We start from the raw sequence: 24,335 nt of genomic DNA, 5'->3' as shown, positions 1-24,335 counted from the left end.
GCATTTGCATATCTCGTATTTAGAAATCTGAAAAAGGCCACTGTGAGACATACATTTTTTTATTCTATAAAGCCAAAACCTGCACGTTTACAAATCGAAACAAATAATTTAAAAACTGTATACACAACTGTCTGACTTCAAACTTTTGTACACTTTTTGTTTTGTACACTACTTCACTTTAAACATTTGTACACTGTCCAGGTACTATAAATAAATTATAAAACTCTTCACCGTTGCATAGTCAAACAGTTTTCACCTGACTATAAGAATGTAAAGAGCATACAAAGTAATTATTATGGTGCAGACAAGAAAGGGGAGAAGACACAGGCGTTCAGTAGTGTTGGACAAAGCAGGCTTTGTGATTATTCAAGAAAAGGAGCACTCCAGCAAAAAAGAATAAGTTAATTATTAGACCTTATTTCTTGTATATTAAATTATTTCCCTAGTGCTGAAAATGAACCCAGCTACTCTCAAAACAAAATGTTTTGACATCAAGAGTGTGAAATGCATGTCACATTTTTACGTGCAAACCTCAAATGGCCTAGCTGGCTTTGTTGATTTTTGTAATATACTCAAAGATTTCATGGCAAAAAAACGGTGTTTACCGACAAAACAGTTGAAGTCTTTGAATGCATGAAGCCAGCATATGTGCTTATGCTGAAATCTTTCCTGCCTTTAAAAAGTAGATTGGCATAAGGGAGTTTAATAGCATAATTTATATATTTTTTTTCAGTTGAGTACTTCCTCAGCAATCTGAAATGATTTTTTCATTAAGGCCCAACTGATTGTGACCAGCAAGCACAGCAAGAGTTCTCAGGACAGCTAAAGCTCAGTTCAGACCAAAGATTTGCAACGCGACGAGCTGCAAAATGGCGACTCTTTGCAACATTCTAAAACTCGACAGCTGAGATTAGACGAGCTGAATCTCCTGCAACGGCAAGCGCCCAGCATCAGACCTTCTGAGAAGAGGTAGTCTACGCTGCTGCGACACCTCTGCGACATTCTAAAATGGTTACGTCACGTTGCGGATCTTTGGTTTGAACTGGTCTTGAGAGTATTAAGTCATGCTTTCCACCCTTAATGAAACGGTAAGCTCAAACTGCTTGCAGCTCGTCCCCAATTCCCAGTTGTGGCCACAGTGTCCTACACGCTTGTGTCCATGGAGACGAGTAAAGGCCACGCCCCTCATTTGGCCCCCAGCTCCAGAATGGAGGCGGACTTGTGTTTGCTGGTCCTGCTGTGCTTGCAGATGCTGTAGACGCAGGCCGCGCCGAACACCAGCGCGAGGACCAGCAGAATCCACTGGCCCGCAGCCGCCGCCGAGCTGTCCACGCTCATGCCCAGGAAGTCCACCTTCCCGCCCCCAGTGGAGGGGGCCGCGGTCGGCCCCGAGGCGGGCCCCGGGGGCCTCTCCCGACCTGGGGAGACCAGAAAGCGCATGCGGGTAAGGGCTGAAGCGGGATGGATGAATGACAAACCAAAGGAGTAAAAAAAAATAAAAACAAATGGACTCTGGATCACGGCCCTTGAAAGCTGATACTCACTTCCTGGTATCCAGTCGTACTCGGGCCACCCAAGGATGTCCCCGCTCTTGTTGTTCTCCTTCTCCAGCCAATCCATGAGTGGCTGGAAGTACCTGACCAATGGCAGGGCGGACATGCGGGGCTGACCGGTGAGCAGGCGCATGGCTTCCGGCCAAGGTTTGCTGGAGCCCAGCTTCATCACATCCCTGCCCATAGGCACACATTCAGGGGCCGTTTGAGTAGTTTATCTCTCGCAAGAATTCACAACGATCTGTGGATGATTGCTCCTGGAGATCTACTGTCCTGCAGGTTTTCATTTCAACCCTAATATGGCACACCTGACTACTAATTGACAGCTCAATGAGATTTAGCTCTAGCTGTTGAATGAGGAGCGCTTTGCTAGGGTTGGAATGAAAATGGTATCAGGACAGCACATCTGATGGAACAGGGCTGGTTACCACTGGACTATCACTTCACTTACGTTATGTGAATGCGCTATGTTTGTTACTTCCATCAGGCATTGAGCATTGACAGTAAAAAGTAATATGTTACACACTGTAATTTACAGTTGCAGATAAATTGCATGAGCGCTTGGTGTAGCCAATTCAGTCCACTTGAAAACACTGGGCAATTTTTGTGGAGATGTTGTCATGGTGACGGCGCATTGTATGGAATGGTACGCTCACCCCAGGAGTTTCCCCGCCTCCTTGGACTTGTGAATGTCACATGTGTGCAGCGGACCACTGTGATTGGCCGCCCTGCACAGAGCCTCGTGGAACTGGAACTGGATGATGTAGCTGATGAAGTACCTGAGTGACAGGGAACACACGCCCCTCATTGCAGTGAGTTTAATGGCATTATTTATTTATTTAAGTGTTTATTTATTTATTTGTTTATTTATCTTGTTTGTTTTATTGGTTTCTGGTTGGTTTTACTGTTATGAGTTTTATTATTTTGTATTGGGTTTCATTGTTTTTATTGACTGTTTGATGTTTTTTTTACTGCTTGATTGTTTTTATCGATTGTTGAGGGTTTTTATATTGATTGTTATTCTTATTTCTTGTGTGCATCTAATTTCTTTTAAAGTTGAGCGGAATTGCCAGTTCTCATCATCACTTTTCTTATGTTCTCCTGTGTTACTGTACATACTATTTCAGTCAGATATGTTTATGAGCTCAGCTGTTGCCATAGATAAAGATATATGGACAAGATAATGATATGAGGATATTTGTGGACTACTTGGGTTGACCACTGGAAATATGAACAGTATGCCTTCGCATCTGTTTCTTTGACTTTTACAAAGATAGATCCCTCATATTTTACCTAGCGGTCCAATGGCCAACAGGATCACTGCAGCAGTGATGCACATGACACACATACCTGACATAGGGAACGTCTGCTGGGATGTGGTACTTGGCTCCTGGATCGAAGTCTTGCTCAGTGCGGGGTACTGGTGGGCACACTCCCTGGTACTTCAGTCTGAAGAGAGAAATTAATACCTAATTACATTATTTGCTTTGCAGATGGATTCACCTGGATTCACCCATATGGCTTGTTTTATTTTAAAACATGCACTCTATTCATACAGCCATTTACTGTCGTAGCTGAAGTTCAAGGGTTAGAACAGCAGTGTCCCCTCACTCCACTGAGGATTTAATCCTGCAACCTCCTACTTTCAAACCCATCATTAACCACCACATGCATGTTTACTAGAGATGAAATTGAATTGATGTACTACAACTGTACTTCACTGAAATTTTGATCGTAATTGTAATATAGGGATATTAAATGATTACCAGGGAGCGCCGAATCAAAAAAAGACGTGAGCGAGTCTTTTTATGAGATTGGCTGAAGTTATGCTCGTGCAGCCAATCAGTTAATAATTACTATGTTTTTGCCGAAGGTAGGGGTCTTACCTGAGGTTCCACCATGCCATGTTGTATTCCCCCTCTTTGATCCGTCCGTCAAACACCTTCCACCTCCACTGGTCCATCAGGTAACCAAACGGCAGGAAGGATATCTTGTCCAGTGCAATTTTCATCAGGTAGTTAATGTCACTTTCTGTAAACATGCCAGACATAATGGTGAGGTAGCAGGGCATAGTTTTATATGCACATAGTTTTATATTTGTTTGTTTGTTGGGGGAAATTTTTTTATTTTATATAAACATTTTCTTTGTCTATCATTGGTATCATTGCTGATTGGAGTGTGTGTGTGTGAATGGGTGAATGAGAGGCATCAATTGTAAAGCGCTTTGGATTAAAGCGCTATATAAATGCAGTCCATTTATCATTATATAAATGCAGTCCATTTACCATTTATCACCTCTAAATGTTTTAGCTGTATTGTTGAACAGCAGGGGGCAGTGTTCCTACATAAATGTAAGGTGCAACATGCTTTGGAGATTTCAGATTGGTTGAGGGAATTAATATCCCACTGCAACTTTACGGCAGTTGAGATTACAGTGGGATATTGGAATTCTAATGAGGATTTATTTGTACCTATGGTACATTTTATAGATCTGTGACCATCACTAATTTAAAGGAATTAATATCTTACCTTGACTGTAAGGCAATTCAAATTAGAGTGGGATATTGTAATTCTAATAAGGACTTATTTTTACCTGTGGTATGTATTATAGATTTGTGACCATCACTAATGTCATGTTTTATGTGCTACCATGAGGGAACCGAAAGTGATGACCCTCCACTGAAATGCACAGTGTGGCAGCACCAGGGCATCGTTTCTCTGGGTAACTGCTAATCAGCATAAGAGGCACTGTGTAGACAAGCTATGGCCCTCATGCAGTGGCCTTCCATCAGTTGAAGTGAGCTTGGGGATGGTTGGACTGGCAGGAGTAACCGAAGTATCGGTGGTTGATGGTTGACGTTTGTACTCACCGTAGTTTGTCTCCACCTTATCCAGCAGCCCAATGCTGTGCAGGTGTTTGGGGGTGGAGACGGAGAGGGCCAGCACGTCCCCGATGGCCTCGTGGAAGCCCGGGTTAGCGCCGTCCCTGAAGCAGAGGGGCTGGTCCCGGTACTGCAGGAAGTACTGCACATGGCCCATCTCGTGGTGCACGGTGATGAGGTCATACATGGTCACTACCGTGCACTGCTTGATCCTATCAAGGTAAATGACAAATGTGCACATTCATATAGTCACATATGGCACAATGTGTGTAAACATTCCTATATGTTTTTTTTTTTTTTTTTAACTCCATGATGCTATTGCTTTAATGTTATCATGCTATCATCCTGGTATAGTGTAATGTTTTAGAACCTAGCTTGTGGGTTGCAGGTTCAAACCTCAGCTAACCACTGCTTTTGGGTATTACTGAGAAAACTATCTCACCTGAATTGCTTCAATCAATATGTTATATTATAAATGGATATTTTGTGGTGACAAAATTGCTGTGTACGCCCGTACTGTAGATAAGGGTGAACACTAACAAATCATTTCACCCGAACACTGTGAGAGCATTGTGCGGTAGCATAAGGACACAGCAGGCCGGTGAGACGGAGTCTGGCGCTGCACCTGAAGTCCTGGCCGTTGTAGAAGTCCCAGGCGGAGGCGTGGCACACCACCTTGCGCCCGTCCGTGGGCTTCTCCAGCATGGACCTGTTCCAGAACTCCGGGGGCATGGGCTCCAGGCCCAGGGAGGAGAAGAAGCGGTCCGACTCCTCGAACATCCTCCTTGCGTTCCAGCCCTGAGAACACGACACCCCTTTATCCCCATTGCTGTCTCCCCAGTGTCCTGTTAGGCAGTCCTTCCACCCAGGTCCATGGCCCCTCACCATTACCACAACCACGTGACTAAGATATTATAAACCTAATGCTACTGGGAAAAAATTACTGCTCTTATTCTATAACCTAAACTTTTACTATGTTGTACAAATAAGGTTCTCAATTAGTATTTCAGTTAGATTAAAACTAGGCAATGGAACTCAATACATATACAATTAAGAAAACTTTTAATACCGTATTTGTTTGTGTGATTATGCACCCATTGTGCATTATGCTTGTTTCCTATTCTGTCTGTATTTTCACAGCCTACAATATCTCTAATCTACATAGACCTTCTTAATAATAATAATAATAATAATAATAATAATAATAATAATCTTATTTTACCTTAGCGATCATTGCCGGTGTGGCATCCACTTGAGTGGCATCAGGGTAGGGCATCATGAGATTAAATATATTAGACCAAGTCTGTGCCCACATGTTACCTGTTTGCCGCAAAGAGAAATAATGGTCATGGTGCTGACTAAGAATGGCATCCATCTTCCTGTGCTCCACAAAGTATGACAGAAACATAAATGCATGACTATAGCCTAGGAATAGCCTGGCCTACGCAGCCTATTGTTTTCAGAACCAATATTTCTAAACTGCACTCTTTTTGTCCATGGTTGTCAATCAAGTAAAAGGACATTTGACTTCCAGTTGAATGGTGACTCATTCTGCCATGTTGATTGACAGTCATAAACTACTTTAAGCCACATTGTTCACATTATATATTTGGCACATTGCCATTATGCATTATTCCATGCCATGAATATTAAGAGAAATTCTTCCTTTGAGCATTAATATTTTATGTGAGAGATATGCTTACAGTTCTGCAATTTTGTATTCAACACATCCTGAGACTCAGCAGAAAAAAAGGTAAAAAGAATTACATTTTTTTACATAATATAATTGGATGATAAAAAGCTGTTGCAGTGAAAATATGTATTTTTTAAATGTATTTTATTTTTATTGAATGTGGTGTAGGTTTCAGCGTAGTAGAATATATGATTCTGGCGATTAAGACCAGAGATCCATGTCCCTACAGGGTGCAAAAATGAATTGCTGGGTCTGAGAAGGATATATGCCAGTTTTCAGTGTATCTGGTCCTGTGGACTGGTTAGTTAAATAATACTCTAATTTGCTTAGAAAAGTTTTAGATCTCTGCTATAGACCGTAATAATGTAATGATCAATGCATATTTTATAATGGTACCATTTTATGTGACTTTTCTGCCCAAATCCAGATTTGAATCCTAAACTGGTAACTCTAAAGCCTTGTAGCACAACCAGACATGCTGTCACTCTGCCCAGGATTTAATGAAACTAAAGTCCTGCAGATTCCCTCAGTACAGGACATGCTCCCGCACTGGCTCAGTCACACATACACTGCTGAGGATTTAGCTGGCAAACCGCATTAGCGACCGTGGACATTTTGTCTGCTCCGCTGCCTTTATTCCCGTCGTAGCCTCCGATTGGCTGGCCTTACCCAAGAGGTGGGCGGGGATTGGACCCCTCAAGTTGACGCGACTGGCTCCGTATTTGTTGTAGAGCGCTCGGCGCACGTAGGCGTGCAGGTTCAGATAGAGGGGCTCCAGCTCCCTCCAGAGACCCTCCAGGTCCTGCTCAAACGTGGGCGTCTCGTACACGGAACGCCAGGAGGCTCCATTATCCGAGTGCCCTTTCAGGAATAACGAGAGAGAACGGGATTGAGGGACAGCGCTGATTCTCCACAGTATCAAGAGAATAATTTACTTCCTTAGTCTAGGAGGGTTTGATAGGAGGTTAGAATAGCACCTCATCATCGTTGGTTACTCATGAATTTTAAAAAGGACACTTCAAAATATGGAGCTCACCATCTGCTTGCTCTGTAAAATCATTTGCCTGGGCACTGACCGATAGACATATATACATAGACGCCACATTGACTGCATTGGCCCGTTGCTGCAATACGTAAACGTCGCCGCCATATTGGACCAGGCAAGACTGGCCTGAAAACAAATACAAGTAAACGGGGGAGCTGCAGAAAAAAAAACTTTTAAAACCACTTTCTTTTTTCAAAACTTTTTTTCTACTCCACATAAATCATAAACCCTTGAATATAAAAACAACTCATTAAAATTGGTTGAGAAATGTAAAGGATATAGTGCTTTTTATCCAGAAAAACCGCAGCTCCCCCGTTTACTTGTATTTGTTTTCAGGCCAGTCTTGCCTGGTCCAATATGCCGGCGATGTTGACGTACGATCCAAAGGCCAATGCGGCGTCTATGTATATATGTCTATGCACTGACCAGTCAGAATTTAGCTTACGTCTCAAGATGTAAGAATTCTATGTGTTACTATGTGTCTAGTGTATACTTTTCCCATGACCAGAACTTTACATGGAACATACAGACCATTTCTCAGTGCTTACCGTTGAGCCTGGCAGCCTTGTTGGCAAGCTGTACGTATTTGGCATAGTCCGGACGGATAGCCCTGCCAGTGCCATCATGCCAGCCCTGCCAGGCAAACAACAGCTCCTTGTAGTCCCTTGACTCAGCCATGATCTTATTCAGGTCTGAAACACAACACAGAACTCTGACCACTGCCGGTCCATGTATTATCAATGGAATTTACAAAAGCATGATTCCTATTGTTATACTGCCCCTGGGCATAGGTTTCTGGTGGGTGGGCGTGCAGGAACAGTACAAACACTACCAGACCAGCAGATTAAATGTATGGCCTGTATTACCTGGGTCAAGAGCGAGGCATGAGCCATTTTCTCGGCACACTTCTGCCACGCTGTACTTGGTCTCCATGGTAGCCATCAGATTGTTATACTGAAAGAAAGCCAAGGGAAGACAATCTCACCCCAAGCATAGCATCCAGCAAGACATGCTAGCAGCTCAGCTATGCCATATCAACTACACAGAAACCCATGCTTCAGTAAGGTTTTATGCAAAACATTACATACATACACAGATTCTATAGACGATATAAACTGCAGTCCTTCTGTGCTCTCTACTTCAGACTACAAGGGTAGAGACCAGTAAGATGGGTAAGACAGTGATAACATGTTTTGACTCTTCTTCTGCTTTGAAGAGCCTTGTGTGCTTGTCAGTCTTTTATGAGTTATTTACTGATGGAGGTGAGTTTAGATCAAGATTCATAGGTGTGATGGACACAATTCCCCAGGTGCCATAGCCTATGGTACAATTTCAGGACTCAGGAATGAATCACTTTTTTAGATGGACTGAACAGAATCGCTTGTTTCTGCAGGTGCTAGTAATCTACAGGTTGAAAAGCATGTCTACTATGCGGATCCCCTGAGACCAGGGCTGATCTGAACCATGTGTTGATGACTGAGTGGTATCCAGGGAACAGACTGTCTCCCTTTAACAATCTGAACTCTGAAACCTGCGTTACACAAGCGTGGAAAATCGCTCCAGCGTAGGACCTCCCTGCTGCATAACTCACACGCATTCTTTTACTTGTGTTTTTTCACAGAGTAAAAATCTCCTTTGATATTATTATTATTATTATATTATTATTATTATTATTATTATTATTATTACTATTACTTATTATCCTTTACTTTTAGCAGGGGGGAACCCACTGAGTTCAAAGTCTCTTTTTCAGGGGTGCCCTGAATTTTTATTATAAAATGAAATATAGTAGCACATCAAGTATATATGCAGAATAAAATATGACAGAGTAGTAATAGATAGACATATATAAAAAAGGACATGGAGAAATAATGATTAAGTAACTACAGAGAATCATAATTATTTCATAAAAAAGCCCACTGTAAACATAAGTATCACGATATGTACTGTCCATATTACATAAGCTAACCACCATGGGCGTGTCTTTGCGCTTACCATCTTCAGCTCCTCTTCCGGGAGTTCTGCGCTGTGGATGTCTCGGATCCTGTCCAGCATGCGTTTTATTGAGCGGTCCTGGAAGTCGGTGGCATCAAACTCCCGGGCCTTCAACCCATACGTCAGCGTGTGGTTGGACATTTCCAATTTCTTCTGCAGCTGGAAGGGGTTTAAACCAAGCTGAAGTCCACAGATGCTATCAGCCACTCTAATCAGTTCCAGCAGTGCCCTTTTGTTGAAATACAGTTATAGCTGCTGTGGCAGGTCTTGTTATTTTGTGATGTTAAAAGCTGGATGACCGCTTTTTTACAGCTGTAATATTGTAAAATAATTCATGCATGCTGTGTTTTCAATTACAATTTTTTTCCCCCTCTGGGTTAACTTGAGATGGAATATGTTTGTCACAGTCAGAGGTACAGTATCTTAGCCTGGGGGTGTAAAATGAATTCATCAGGCATGACTAAACTGTGGTGTTTGGTTCTGATGCACAATAGATATGGATTTCAATGTTGAGATGTTTGGGTTTTATTTTAAAATGATGGTTTGGGACCAACCATAATAAGGTGGTTGGCCATGGTGCAAACCTGACACCAGCTGACAGGTTGTGTTAAGGTGCTTGGCTGTGGTCTAAGCCTGACACTTGTTGACAGGTTGTGTTAAGGTGCTTGGCTGTGGTCTAAGCCTGACACTTGTTGACAGGTTGTGTTAAGGTGGTTGGCCATGGTGTAAACCTGACAAGGGTTGGCAGATTGTGTTAAGGTGCTTGGCTGTGGTCTAAGCCTGACACTAGTTGGCAGGTTGTGTTCAGGTGCTTGGGCTGGCCCTCACCATGACCTGCTTGTTGTCCTCAGAGATGTTGCTTTCATAGGTCCAGGAGGACTCGATGTACGCGTTCCACACTTCCTCTCCAGAACTGTTGAATTCGGACAGGAACTTCTTGGCCTGGGCCTCGTCTGCAATCTTACCTGGGGACAGCAGAAACAAAGGAGGCGGAATGCATGGGGGAGCAAGAGGAGGTCTAGAGAAGATGGATGAGTTCATCACACATTTTTGCATTTGCAAATTGCCTCACCTTTTCTATTGTATTTGAAAATTGACATGAGGAGAATGTCATACTTTGCTTTAGCAGCATTGCATTCCTATTGAATGAAATGACCATTTCTACACATTGACCCCAATGCCTTGTATTGCAACATGGATCAAAATTTTGATTTTCACTGATCCTATAATGTATATTCAAGCTAAATGCATTGTATTTTAAATACATAAAACAGTTATATTAAATGTATTTATTTGACGCCCTGTAAAACAGGAAATGGAAAATTTCTGAACAGGAACTTTATTTTTGCTCTTGGTGTTTAACTAGTTTTCAGAGGCATCTGAGTTCAGAGCGGCATTGAGAAATGGCAGCTTATTTCAGTGTCGAGGATCTCAAACAATGGCAGCATTATGAACCCACCCCACGATGGGAAGACTTAAAGCATTTACGGTGTGGGCTTTGAGGATCAGAAGACTCGGGCTAATAAGCAGAGCGCTACAGAACTGAGATAATGGAAGCGTCCCCTTTAGGCCTCTGGCCCATTGTGTGCGAGGCATTAAACAGAGGGGCTCTCACACTGTGCAGCGCTCAGTCTTGTGTGCATAAGTAATGTTTTTCATTTTCAGCAGTTTCCAGGAGAGTAAATATCCCCAGGCGGTGCTCGGAGGCTTTTTCTGCGCTGTTTTTTTTTTTGTTGTTTTTTTTTTGTTTGCCGCTCAGTGATGAATGGCCAGCCGCAAGAGCAGAGAGCCTTGCAGGAGAGCCGTGTGAGAGAGACGTGCAGGAGAGGAGAGAGACGTGCAGGAGAGGAGAGAGACGTGCGGGAGAGGAGAGAGACGTGCGGGAGAGGAGAGAGACGTGCGGGAGAGGAGAGAGACGTGCGGGAGAGGAGAGAGACGTGCGGGAGAGGAGAGAGACGTGCAGGAGAGGAGAGAGACGTGCAGTAGAGGAGAGAGACGTGCGGGAGAGCTGTACAGGAGAGCCGCATGGGACAGCTCATGGCTGAGCTGAGATTGGTAAAGACTTTCACTTACAGCTGTCACATTACTGATAAATAACTAAGTGCTAACTGATTGCTTAGAAGTCATATTGTCACAAAATTGTGACTGTGACAGATAAGCAAGTATATGCTCATAATTATGAGGCTATATGCAGTGAGAAATTCATCCTAGTTTATTAAAAAATCAACTGCCGATTGCTGTTCGGCTCGTATAAATGAAATTCTCATATATACTAACTGAGACATGTTGTCAGCCGGCATCCAACAAGTCTGAGATCAGAATTAATGACCTACCACAAGGTCTCAAGATAATAACACAAGCAGCTCTCGAAATTGAGTTAGCAGGAACACAGCATAGTGCAATAAACAAATAACCAATCAATATGAAAAAGTGCTTTTCCTACCGACATCCTCTGGGTAGTTTTCTGGCAGTGGGGGTCTCCAGTCAAAATCGGGCCACCCCAGGATCTCGTCCTTGTTCTGCTCCTGTAGCCACCGCGTAATGGGGTCAAAGTAGTTCATCAGAGGGCCGGCATCCATTTTGTTCGTCCCCAGGGCCTCCTGCAGGACGTCTGGCCAAGGCTTGGAGGAGCCGGCACTGAGCACTTTCCTTCAGCCAAAAACCACAGTTATGAAGGTGCAACAAACTGAAACGAGGAGGAAGCAATGTTGAGATTGCAGCAAGTGTGTGTTTATTGATTTCTGAAATTCATGATATTTTAGCAGAAGCTGAAGGTTGCTTGTAAAATGCTCCAACATCAAGGGGGACAGAACACAAGTGGTTTTACTTACACTTGAGCATTTAATGTCAGAGTCCTTCAGGCAAGACGCTGCTGAGTCAGTGTTCCCTTTTGATTTTTGGACATTTTACAATCAATTTAAGTCAAACTTAAGTCAAACACTCTCGTGCACGCTTTAATTATTCGTCTTTTGAGTATGTTTTATTTTTCAGTCACATGTTATTTTTTGACAGCGCAGTACTCAAGAAGCTGCCCCAGTGTACAACGTTATAAGAATGTTACGTACGCCAGGATGTCTCCTGCTGCCTTGGAGCGATAGATGTCACACTTGTGCAGTGGCCCCGTATGATTGGCTGCTTGGCATAACCTCTCGTGGAACTGGAACTGGAGAATGAAGCTCACAAAGTATCTACAAGGAACACAGAAATAGACCATGAATGGAGGAGACTGGTTTCTAGACCATAACATCTTGACATCCCTCACAGCACAGGGGTCACTGTTCCTGATTCTGGAGGGTCACAGGGTCTGCTGGCTTTTCTGTTCATCCATCAGCAAACAATTTAGACCAAGAAACCAGGTGAGGTGAGTTTACAAATAACATCCCAAATTTATCAATTATGTCCTGAATAACAAAGCAAACCAGCACAACCCTTAACTCCCCAGGAACAATGTTTGGCACCCCTGCCTTATAGTTAGATATCTGTTTTTTGTTTCATTCTAGGAAGCAGCATTCACCTGGTTGTTATTGCAAATAAAATGTCAATTTTGGAGCAGTGCCATGTTTCAGATCAGGAATGGGGTGGTGTGACAGAATATAATGGAAGAGAGGTGACAGCGGGAAGTGGGATCTTTGGCGGTAGAAACCCAACCTGATGTAGGGCGTGTTTCCAGGGATGTGGTATTTAGCTCCAGCGTCAAAGTGCTCCTCAGATCGATAGGTGGGAGGGCAGATTCCTTGGTATTTGGTTCTTGGAAAGGGACAGCAAACAAAGGACCACACTTATGGCAGAAACTACTCAAACTGCAGCAGGTACACCTCAAAACCAGCTAAACCATCATCCGTGTCTTTACTGTCATCAACAATTCATGTGGCAGTTAGTACCAGCTAGCTACAAAATGGTGGACAAAGGCCATGCTTGTCATTGTTAAGCTTTTAGGTGCAGAGTATTGTTTCAGGTCTTTGCTGAGAAAAAAAACAGAAACTGCTTGAAGGCTGACCTCAGGTGCCACCATTCCGCATTGTAGCGCTCAGGTGGCGTGCGGCCGCTGAACACGCCCCACCGCCATTGGTCGATGAGGTACCCAAAGGGCAAGAAGGAAATCTTGCCCAGGGCCATCTTCAACAGGTAATTGATGTCGCTGTCTGTGACAAGAAAGCATTCCTGGTGTCAAAAATGAAAGGGCAACATGCACACAAATAACTAACTAATAATAATATGTGGTCACATCCATATTCTAGGGCCTATCAGGGAAGAGGACTATGATGTCATAAATGTTTTTTCCATCTTTTTGGCTAGTGATTTACTGCAGAAAAGAACGGTTGAAAGAGTGACAGCGGGCTGCACCTGGGTCGTCAGGCAGGTCGTCGAGCAGGCCGATCTCCCTCAGGTGTTTGGGGGTGGAGACGGAGAGGGCCAGCACGTCCCCGATGGCCTCGTGGAAGCCCGGGTTGGCGCCCCTTCGGAAGCTGACCGGCTGGTCCCGGTACTGCAGGTAATACTGAATGTGGCCCATCTCGTGGTGCACGGTGAAAAGCTGCTCCATGGTCACGGTGGTGCACTGCTTGATCCTGAAAGTGAGGAAGTATATCCCTGTAAGCATGTGCGCCATGACCTTCTATAAATAGGCTACCAATGCACACTGTGCAGGTTTGTTCTGCGTTACATCCCATGTGTTTTCTGTTTCATGTGTGCATGACACATATATCCTCATTGACAGCAATCAAATCATCACTCACCCAAACTCCCACTGCCTCAGTACACCAGTCCTCAGGAGCATGGACGTACATCCCAGGGGGGACAGGGCGGACATGCCCCCCACCCCCAAAACATCAAATGCCCCCCCCCCCCCAATATTATCAAGTTGTATTGAGTAGCACAAATAGTGTCCCCCACCAAAACAAATCCTAATGAGCATGTTTGTTTCCCCCCCACAATAGAAATGAAGCCCCTGGCCTTCACCTGAAGTCCTGGCGGTTGTAGAAATCCCAGGCGGAGGCGTGGCACACCACCTCCCGGCCGTCCAAAGGCTTCTCCAGCATGGACTTGTCCCAGAACTTCTGCGGCATGGGGATCAGACCCAGGGAAGTGAAGAATTCCTCGGACACCCTGAACATATGTGTGGCATTCCAGTTCTGCGAAGGTGGGGATGAAAACAGGTTTATTTGATGATGTTCATATGATAATGTGGAAAACAGAACATAAGATGAGGATGCAGTAACAGTATTTTACATAAATATGTGTGTGCTTGTGTGAGTGTGTAAATATATAGCATAATACAGATTGAGCAGTTGGTAGTTTGTGTATTTATTCTACAAAAAAGTGTAATTAAATAGTGATATTAGAAATATAGGTCAAGCCATTTGGAAAAGTGACAGAAAGCCAAGGAATATTACCCTGTAACAACATTAAAAAACAGCACAATAATTGCATTATTAACATTTTGCAATGAGCTTATATTTTCAGGCAGTGGCTTCTCTTTGTAAGGTCCGTACAGGAAAGCAGCAGTAATGCTATCATGGCCTTGGAATGGTGGTATGTAAATATGCCTATGTCAAAGAGAGCTGAAGAGACGGCTCTCACCTGTTCCTTCATAGCTTGCGTCACGTCTACGTTGGGCTTATCGGGAAAGGGCACCATCATGTCGTAGACATTGTTCCATGTTTGCGCCCACATGTTCCCTGCAGGCAAACAGGCTTTGACGAAGAGCAGAAGAGTCTGCTCCCCTGCTCCCTCTCACCTCTCCCCCCCCCACCCAACCATCTCTCACTTGACTCAAAATGTTATCCAAACATTAGCTTTTTTCCTTCTGTAATGCAGTAAGTATGGTAATCATCAAAACATCTCACTTAACTGTGCTGCGGAAGAAAAATTGAGTTTATCTTGAGGTCATACAGTATCTGTTGACTGAATCCAGACTGTATTATGACATGCATGAAATTGCATTAGAGATTAAATGAAAGACATGATTTAAAACAGGATAACATGGTAATGCATCAAGGAATGAACTATGTCCTCCTATAGCAGCCGTACCCAGCAGGTGGGCAGGGATGGGGCCCCTCAGGTTGATATATTTGGGGCCATAGTGCTGGTATAGCTTGCGGCGGACGAAGGCGTGGAGGTTCTGGTACAGGGGCTCCACCTGCCTGTACAAGCGCTCCAGGTCATCCTGAAAGGAGGGCAACTCGTACCAGGAACGCCAGTAGGCACCAGTGTCCGAAAAACCTGGGGAGGGCACAGCACACGAGGACGGGGGTGAACACAAATCCCACATGCTTTGGTTGCCTTGGCTTTTCTATATCGAAATTGAGGTCCATAAATGTTCAAGCTTCTTATGAACTTACCAGTCTGAGTTACCCTAACATATCACTAATTTTAATGCCACAACTACTTAGTAAAGCAAATAGTTTTTATTAACCAAGAATTTCAAGGCTTATGAAATGTGCTTGCGATCAAGATAAATATTCACAGATGATCAATATGAATCTTAAGGGGCAGTCATGATGTAATACAAGGGGTAGGATCATGGTGACCGGCAGCACCACAAGGCATTGCATAAACAGCTATAGCTTTGCCAGTATGTTCTCATTTTATTTTAAGGCGGCATATTGGTTCTCACCGTCCATGCGGGTGGCCTGGTTACTCAACTTCACAAATTCTGGGTACAGCGGTCTGAGCGGTACACCCGAGCTGTTGTGCCAGCCTTCCCATGCGTACAGAAGCTTCTTGTAGCTCCTTGAGGTGGCCATCACATCCATCAGCTCTGCAGGAAGCAAGTCCGCATCAGGGAAACGGGGTGGGATTGGACAACGGTTTCCAGTCTTAGTCAAGACGGCCCAATGCGGGTGAAATCTTTGTTGTAGCCCAGTGCTAAGACACCTGAATCAACCAACCTGTGTCTTCAGTCAGGTGTTTTAGCCCTGGCCTAGAAAAACAGCTCACACCCTTAATGGTGTTTAGTGACCTCCCTGCTAAACCAAACCAAACCAAGGCTCACTCTGTGTTCACAAACTTTTTTCCTCACCTAAAGAATGCCTCAGGAAAAAAAAAAAAACAACTTGCATGCATGGGTCATTCATCTGTAGGTGATGTGGGTAGGAAAAATATGGCTAGCCTACAAGTGACGGTTCATTAAAATATATAATAATTGCAATTTTCCGGGGTTTTTTGGAAACAAAATAATGAGACAGTCCTAAATGTTCTTGTTTTATGCTAATGTCTCTGCAAATATGAGACACTTTGCAGAATGGGCAGTCATATCGGTTTCTGCCTGGGGAGCGGAACTCAAGACTGTAGTCAGCCAACAATCACATATCAGAGGTTATTGGCCTACTTTCATCCTGAGCTCACTCTCCTACTTTCATCCTGAGATCACTGGCCTACTTTCATCCTGAGCACACTCTCCTACTTCAACCCTGAGATCACTGGCCTACTTTCATTCCAAGGTCACTTTTCTACTTTCATCCTGAGATCACTGGCCTACTTTCAGTCTGGGGACTGCAGGCTGAACCTAAAGGCTGCTACCTGTGCTGTCAGGTGGACTAAGAGTGGGAGGGTTCAAAATACAATCTTGCAGTAACCCTAGGAGTGGGCTGGCAAACAAAAAGATAATGGGACCGCACAAATTGCTGCCTTTTGCTGCAGTGGGGACAGACCTACATTTTTCCCAGTGAAACAGCCATGGGGATCAGCTGGTTTCATTTCCACTGGTTAGCCACCTGTGTAATCATCTGCCTGACAGATCATAGATGAAGTGCTTCGTAACAATGAAAACCACCAAACTGGCTTTCCGACACCAGGGTATAATATACTTTGCTTTAGCCTGGGCATGAGAACCCAGACAAAGAAACAAGGCAGACGGTTGGAGCAAATTTAATTGAAAAATGCATTCCACAGCAGGGGTGATCTGTTGCTTTTAAACGCTTTATAACAAAGGCCTGCAGGGACACTTGGATGCTGAAGGCTTCTCTTACCCACACAGTATTTGCTTGGCCAATATACAGAGAGGGATATTATCTAAAAGGGCAATCTATTGAAATAGAAATACAAAGGTTTTCACCTTGTTTGGCAGAATGGCTATAGGAAACTTCAGTTTTTTAAATGAGTAATAAAGGCTATGAAACATGTCGCATGAATGTTCAAGTACATATAATCTACAGAGCAACTGTATTTTCACACTTAAAACATAAACTTTCAGCAAGGACATATTCAAACATTCCTATGCTGTGTATGAGAGACCATTGGCGATAATCTACGGTAATATATATATATTTTTTAGGACAGATGTGATATTTCCAAGCTCTCTCTCAGAAGGGCAGCACTGTAACGTAATGATTCAGGAACTGGGCTTGGAACCTAGAGGTTGTGGGTTTGATTCCCAGCTGGGACACTGCCGTTGTGCCCTTGAGCAAGGTTCTTAACCTGAGTCACTTTAATAAAATATCCAGCTGTAAAAATGGACTGCATGTAAAAAGGCATTCTGGGTAAGAACATCTGCCAAACACTCTGGCGACTTACCAGGCTCCAGAGACCAGCAGATCTCTGTTTTTCCTGCTAGACAAACCTTGGCGGTGGAGTAGATGTTGCTCATGCTGCTGAGGATGCTGTTTAACTGAAAGGAAATGACACACAAGCTCATTTTTGTCCATGTTGGAAAAAAAGTAGCAATGATGTTGGAGTCTGGTGCTCTCTCTGTGTCTGTTTCTTTCTCTCTTGCTCTCTCTCAGTGAAAACTCTCTCTCTTTCTCTGTAAGCTCACTCTCTCTCAGTGTAAGCTCACTCACTCTCCCAGTGTAAGCTCACTCAATGCAAACTCTCTCAGTGTAAGCTCACTCTCACTCTCAGTATAAACTCACTCGCTCTCTCTCTGCCTGTTGCAGGTTAGCTGCTCCCAGAATGTTGATCCTCTTGATCTGTTTCTTCAGCAGGGGGTCAGAAAAACTGTCCACAAGGGTGTCGCTGAAGAGCTCTTTGGCTTTCTTGCCCCAGGCCTCGGTGAAGGCTTGTCTCTCCAGGGAACCAGCGACCTGTTGGAGGGAAGCTGTGGTTTATCTTACCATCCCATGGATTATCTATAGAAGGACACACATTTTTTCTCTATTGCAATACGCAATCTTGTTCCAATAAAATGAATGCATTACTCAGACAGTATTATTACGCAAGACCATGTAAATCTATCACAATAATCTATAATGATAGATTCTGAGTGCAAATTGACTGATGGCATTGTGGGAAATGCTGTTTTTTATTTATGGAAGGTGAAGCCAGCCGCATTTGTTTCTACATGATGGTTCCTCCACCTTTGTCATTTTTAAGTGCAAATACAACAAATGAGGTTAGATTTTAAAATCTTCTTTTCATTTTTCCTATTAAGCTTTGTGATCTGAGCGGTTTTCACCACAATGTGAACAGGGCACATTCATTTGATTTGACTTGCTATAAACAGCCCAAATACTGTCGTTTTAATTATGGCATGAATCTGCCCTGCAGGTAGAAAAAGAAAGGTGGACCAGAGTAGCATGAGGGATGGCCATCTATCCGTACAGTGCACAGAGCTCCTCCATTTCCAGGCCAAGGGATTCCACTGTGAGAATGCTGTTTTTCTTAGAAAGAAGACTACATAAAGAACCACTTGCAATATTTTTCAGTAAAGGTTAGTCCAAAATTTAAAAAACAAAACAGCATGCTGTCTCAATCAGTGATGTGATGCTATGTTTATGATAAATCATTTACAAATAGTCTATATTGGTTAATATTTTGTTTAATATGGTTTTTCCAGGGGGAAAAAAAATTCAATAAACTACTGAAAATGGCCTAGCAGCTTCTCTACACCTTTACTCTCATTGAGAGTGGCAGAATCTATGAATATGCAAATTGACATTGCTCACTGCTGTGGTCCACGGGAAATATAATAATATTTAAAATAATATTTATATCAGCCTCAAAATCAAAATTAATTTCTTCATGAAACCCATAAACTTCTGCATGAGGTTGTGTAAAATATGCACTACAAACGGATTCCCTCTATGCTGTCAGATACATCCATGTGATTTTTAGAAACAAATTCTGCCCATTTTTGTTTTAGAACCTTTGGTAATCAGTAGAACAAAGTTCCTACCTCAGGATTGCATCCTAAAACTGTGCAGTCTGGCAGGTTCAACACAACGGTTGTCACAACAACGTCAGTAACTAATCATCTTTCTGTGATAAGGTTTCAGTTTACTGCATCGCCCCCTTGTCATTTGCATATCTTTGCATAGTAGACCAGGATAGGTTCAACATATTTGTGGCATCAAAAATTTTGCTCGTATGTAAAAGGCTCTCCGATGACAAATTCTGCACAAAAATCTATCTGTATAGTGAAGGTTTAATCATAAAAAAACACATTTTTGAGTGGAAGGGATCTTTAAAATGTGTAGTTCCCAGACACAATAACTACTGGTTGCCGAATACCTGGTTTGTATATTTTTGTAGCATAGTGATCTCATGACTCCCCTACCAAGGGAGAAAATCAATGGACAAACGCATACCATGCACATGAACTATATATATATATATATATATATATATATATATATATATATATATATATATACATTATATACATTATATATACATTAAATAAAACAAGAAGCAGCCACTTTTCCAGGGCTTCTCACTGTATTGAATTAAAATCAACCCATGAGGAAGGATTTCTGGATGAGCCATCTGAAATATCAAGCAGCCATTAATTAGGCTGAGCATTTTCAGAATCCATTTCTTCATGGACAGATTTCTGAGTCTCCATGCCTAGTGTGGTTTAATACTGCTGTTTGCACTCAATGTCGTTTCTCATCTCTGCACTAACAGGCACAAGTATTGGTTCCAGTTCTCTGCACATAATGTCGAACTGAGGCGACGGTGCGTCTCTTCCAGATCCGGGGATAATTTGAAATGCGAGGCACGGAAAAACCATCTGGATACGCATACGTGCCCAACTCAATTTCAAACGCCTAAATTTGCCATCTGAATTAATTCCCAAATACCGTTACAAAACTGCATGCACAAAAATAAAATGCTTCTGGCATCACAAAATCGTTGAATGCTCTCTGGAACAATCAGACGGAAGGCTAGTTTGGTCCACACACCCCCGTAGATTTTAACGTGTCATTCTTAGAAACTGGACTGGATGTCATTTCTATGACAAAAATGCATCCACACACATCTTTATGAAAAAGTAATACATGACCTGGATATGATAAATATATTATTAACAATATGTCAAACTAAACTTCATAAATGAGAAAATATGTCTATTTTCATGCACTGTATCTAATTACTTAAGCAGTTTTTCACAGCATATTGCATTTTACAATATGTAGTTTTCCATTGCAACAGTTCATGTATCCTTAATATGATTTTATTTTTTCAAACTTTAATGGTGTACGCTTGACATACACTGCATGGTTATGATGAAGAGCAGCCTCCCACTTTGGCATATCACCAGTATTAGAAAAAGCATTTTGAAGTAAAGATGGATGTACAGTTGGTGCAGATGTGAGCACTCGCAGGTGTAGGAGTGGATCTAGGGGTGCCGGGGGTGCCTGGGTGCCTCTCCTCTCTTTTCATCTCTTTTCATTCTGCCCTGATTTGACAACAACAGCAGCCTGCTTGTCTTTTATCTTATATTCAGTACTGTCCTACAATACCACAGAACATCTGGAAAATCTTATGCTGCTGCTCTGTTTCCTGTGCAGCCTGGGACATTTTGTGGTGAGTGTGTGTGTGTGCATGATTGGTGTGTGTGCCTGTGTCTGTGTGCTTGTGTTTGTGCATGTCTGTGTGTGTTTATGTATGTGTGTGTGTGTGTATGTGTGTGTGTGCGTGTCTCTGTGTGTGTGTGTGTTTATATGTGTGTGTGTGCGTGTCTGTGTGTGTGTGTGTGTGTGTGTGTGTGTAGGAGAGGGGGTGTATGGTAACAGCTTGAATTCAGCAGCCAGTACAGAATCTGACAGAAAAACACATACAGCAGCAGATATTCTGAGATAAGGCAAATTGCAATGTTGTATATTGGTACGTGCCGTGAGTTGGAAATGTGAAATTTCAACCATTTGTCAACAAAAGTAGCAGAAGCCAAGTGAATTTCCAAATGCCTGTAATAGAGAATTTTCTCAGATTCTCAGCTGTGTCATTTTTTGGTTCGAGTAGCATCTGAACAGAAAGGCAGACTGTACATGATTATACTTTCCTTGGCCGTTTGTACAGCATACATTTTACACATTATCCAAACATACTACTGGAGACTGCAAGAAGCACTAGTGCAGTGCTCAAGGCACTGGTTACTAGTCCAGAAAAAGCCAGTATATAATGTATTTAATGAATCAATCAACCAACAAATCTGTTAACCAATGAAGCAAACTGCATTTGCAACAGCAATCTTTTTGCTTACATTGTCAAAAATTGCCGGACAGTCTATCTATAATCACAGTGAATTTAATTGCACACAGTGGATGGTGCAGTTTAGTGACCTCTCCAGTACAGCTACCCAGTATCCCTGATACACACACCAGAATCCTCTGGATCCAGCACTATTACAGAAGGTGAATCAATCAAATTATTATTCAAATAATCTTTTCTGCTCATGTGCACGATGGGGTGCATGAGTTGGTCCCCAGAGAGTAGGTTCCCCAAGTAGGTTTACCTGTAGTTTGGAGTTGTGGTCAGTCAGGTTGATGTTGCCTGTAGTTTGGAGTTGTGGTCGATCAGGTTGGTGTTACCTGTAGTTTGGAGTTGTGGTCTGTCAGGTCAGTGTTGTGTTTGTTCAGGTTGGCGTTACCTGTAGTTTGGAGTTGTGGTTGGTCAGGTTCGAGTTACCTGTAGTTTGGAGTTGTGGTCGGTCAGGTTGGCGTTACCTGTAGTTTGGAGTTGTGGTCTGTCAGGTCAGTGTTGTGTTTGGTCAGGTTTGAGTTACCTGTAGTTTGGAGTTGTGGTCGGTCAGGTTCGAGTTACCTGTAGTTTGGAGTTGTGGTCGGTCAGGTTGGTGTTACCTGTAGTTTGGAGTTGTGGTTGGTCAGGTTCGAGTTACCTGTAGTTTGGAGTTGTGGTCGGTCAGGTTGGTGTTGTGTTTGGTCAGGTTTGAGTTACCTGTAGTTTGGAGTTGTGGTTGGTCAGGTTCGAGTTACCTGTAGTTTGGAGTTGTGGTCGGTCAGGTTCGAGTTACCTGTAGTTTGGAGTTGTGGTCGGTCAGGTTGGTGTTACCTGTAGTTTGGAGTTGTGGTCGGTCAGGTTGGTGTTGTAGGCCCAGCTGGCGCTGGTGCTGCTGAAGAGGACCTCCTCGGCCGTGCTGTTGTAGGCGTCCGCGAACAGCCTGGCTCCGGCCTCGGTGCGGGGGTAGTCTCCGGGCAGCCAGTGGTCCGGCAGGCCATGAGCCACCCCCAGGACGACCAGCCAGAGCAGCAGCGGTAGTCCAGGCATGGCTGGCTGGGCTCCGGGCATAGGTGGGGTGGGGGGTGGGGGGGCTGGGGGGAGCCGTGGAATCTCCTGGAAGGAGCAGCGGAAACCTGGCCGTCGCAGTGTCGGGTCCGAACCGTTGAAGGTAGTTGGAAATCCGGCTATACCCCAGTGGGCCTGTCTGTCCCTCCCTCCCTTCGTCGCTCAAATGCAGGCTCGGTCTGCACCGGCCCCTTTTAAATATGAGCGTGAGCCAGCCCACACTTTCAGCAGCCTTCCCTCACCCTCTCTCAGTACAGCCAGTGTGCTCTCCTGCAGTCTCTCTCGCTCCTCTTCTCCTTCACCCCCTTCAGTCCCTCCCTCCCTCTCTCTCTCCCTCTCCCTCCTCTGCCTCCCTCTCTCTGTCTCCCTCTCTATCTCTCCCTCTCTCTCTGTCCCCCCCTCTCTCTCTCTCTCTCTCTCTGCCCCCCCCCTCCCTCTCCCTCGCTCTCTCTATCTCTCCCTCCCCACTGATACCTGCCTTCCTTTGATGGGCTCCTTGGTCGGGCTGAGCTGGTGAGCCCAGCGTCTCGTTGTAGCGCTGCCGTAGCGTTTTTGGAGGAGCACTTTACCGTTGGCCAGGGACCGCTGAGGCTGCAGAGATGGACCCCAGGTTCTGCCAGGTGCTCTTCGTCTGAACTCTGTAGGTAGTGAGATGTGCGTGTGTGTGTGTGTGTCTCAGACAGAGCAAAAGAGACAATGGAATGAGATTGATAGGGTGCCTGTGTATGTGACATTTCACAGAGAAGCTGTGTATGGGTGTGTGTGTGTGTGTGTGTGTTTGGGTACGAAAAATAGACAGAGAGGCATACAACATGACTGCAGAAAGACTGAAGGAGATGAAGACAACATTTGAGGCACAGAGACTGAAGGAATGACACAGAACCTACGTGTGAATTCACTGTCAGTACTGCACAAAACGGCACTAAAAAGAATCTGTTTTCCAGGGGCTTTTAAAGGAATAACTCAATAGAGAAAATGTCTTATAGAGCAGTCAGAACTAACAAGATGCAAGAACTACTTAAGACTGATATTAAAATGTCAGAACGTAACTTCACAATTGGCAGCTATTAACGGTAACTTGAAATTGTGCGTGCTGTGTAAAATTATCCACTCAGGTCTTAAACAATGGCAACCAAGCCTGCTGCCCGGATAGTTCTGGCCAACTTATCATATGGACAGTGCAAGTTATAAATATAAGTGGCCACTGACCGGCATAGTACTCAGTTATAGAATACTGACTGGAAATGGGTGATCAAGATCCAAACAAGAACACTTGATTAACAATACAACAGACTGCTTCCAAGCTTGGTAACTGGTTACTGGAATAGCAGACCCCCTATTGATTGGGAAACACCATGTCTGAAAAAAGGTATTTAAAGCCATTCAGTCCTGATAATGGTGTTCAATTCACTACATGAACCCTTTGAGGCAGTCTTTCCTGAAAGCTTTGCTACATTGTATCACGGTCACCGCTCGTATACGTTTAATACATTTCGTCAACTTTTCATCGATACCGGAACTGTATCAAATTTCTTACAGCTGAGATAATTCAATCAGTGTCTGATATGTACCCGAGGGAAAGGCCAACCAAATACTTTCCCTGGATTTCTTTGTCTTGTATAACCACCCTAGGTGCTTTTAATCAGGAAGCCCATTGTTACCAAGCCCAGTGGGACGGGAAGACTCACTTTATCTTGGAC

At 43.7% G+C, this 24,335-nt stretch overlaps 1 protein-coding gene across 7 annotated transcripts; it reads right to left on the bottom strand.

The window, feature by feature from the left end:
* Window positions 1–43: 43 nt before the first annotated feature.
* On the bottom strand, window positions 44–22,851 carry LOC135244217 (angiotensin-converting enzyme-like). 7 transcript variants are annotated; one of them, XM_064316518.1, is made up of 25 exons: window positions 22,402–22,851; window positions 18,021–18,191; window positions 17,683–17,776; window positions 15,785–15,928; window positions 15,199–15,390; window positions 14,749–14,846; window positions 14,128–14,300; window positions 13,513–13,736; window positions 13,166–13,310; window positions 12,817–12,915; window positions 12,234–12,356; window positions 11,612–11,817; window positions 9,997–10,133; window positions 9,169–9,327; window positions 8,040–8,127; window positions 7,722–7,865; window positions 6,798–6,989; window positions 5,658–5,755; window positions 5,061–5,233; window positions 4,424–4,647; window positions 3,440–3,584; window positions 2,904–3,002; window positions 2,210–2,332; window positions 1,545–1,729; window positions 44–1,418 (listed from the first exon to the last, which is right to left on the bottom strand). In XM_064316518.1, the coding sequence occupies exons 1-25, from the start codon at window positions 22,636–22,638 to the stop codon at window positions 1,186–1,188; spliced, it is 3,906 nt and encodes a 1,301-aa protein (XP_064172588.1). In that variant the 5' UTR covers window positions 22,639–22,851; the 3' UTR covers window positions 44–1,185. The 7 variants fall into 7 exon arrangements, with proteins under 7 accessions (XP_064172588.1, XP_064172589.1, XP_064172592.1 ...); XM_064316519.1 differs by having other exon boundaries at window positions 9,169–9,321; XM_064316522.1 differs by lacking the exon at window positions 22,402–22,851 and adding an exon at window positions 22,229–22,249.
* Window positions 22,852–24,335: the final 1,484 nt, after the last annotated feature.

The sequence above is a fragment of the Anguilla rostrata genome, chromosome 17 (genome assembly GCF_018555375.3).
Source record: "Anguilla rostrata isolate EN2019 chromosome 17, ASM1855537v3, whole genome shotgun sequence".
In the NCBI taxonomy this organism is placed as follows: Eukaryota; Metazoa; Chordata; class Actinopteri; order Anguilliformes; family Anguillidae; genus Anguilla; species Anguilla rostrata.
Note: the sequence above shows the minus strand (reverse complement) of the source record. Positions and strands in the feature narration are given on the sequence as shown.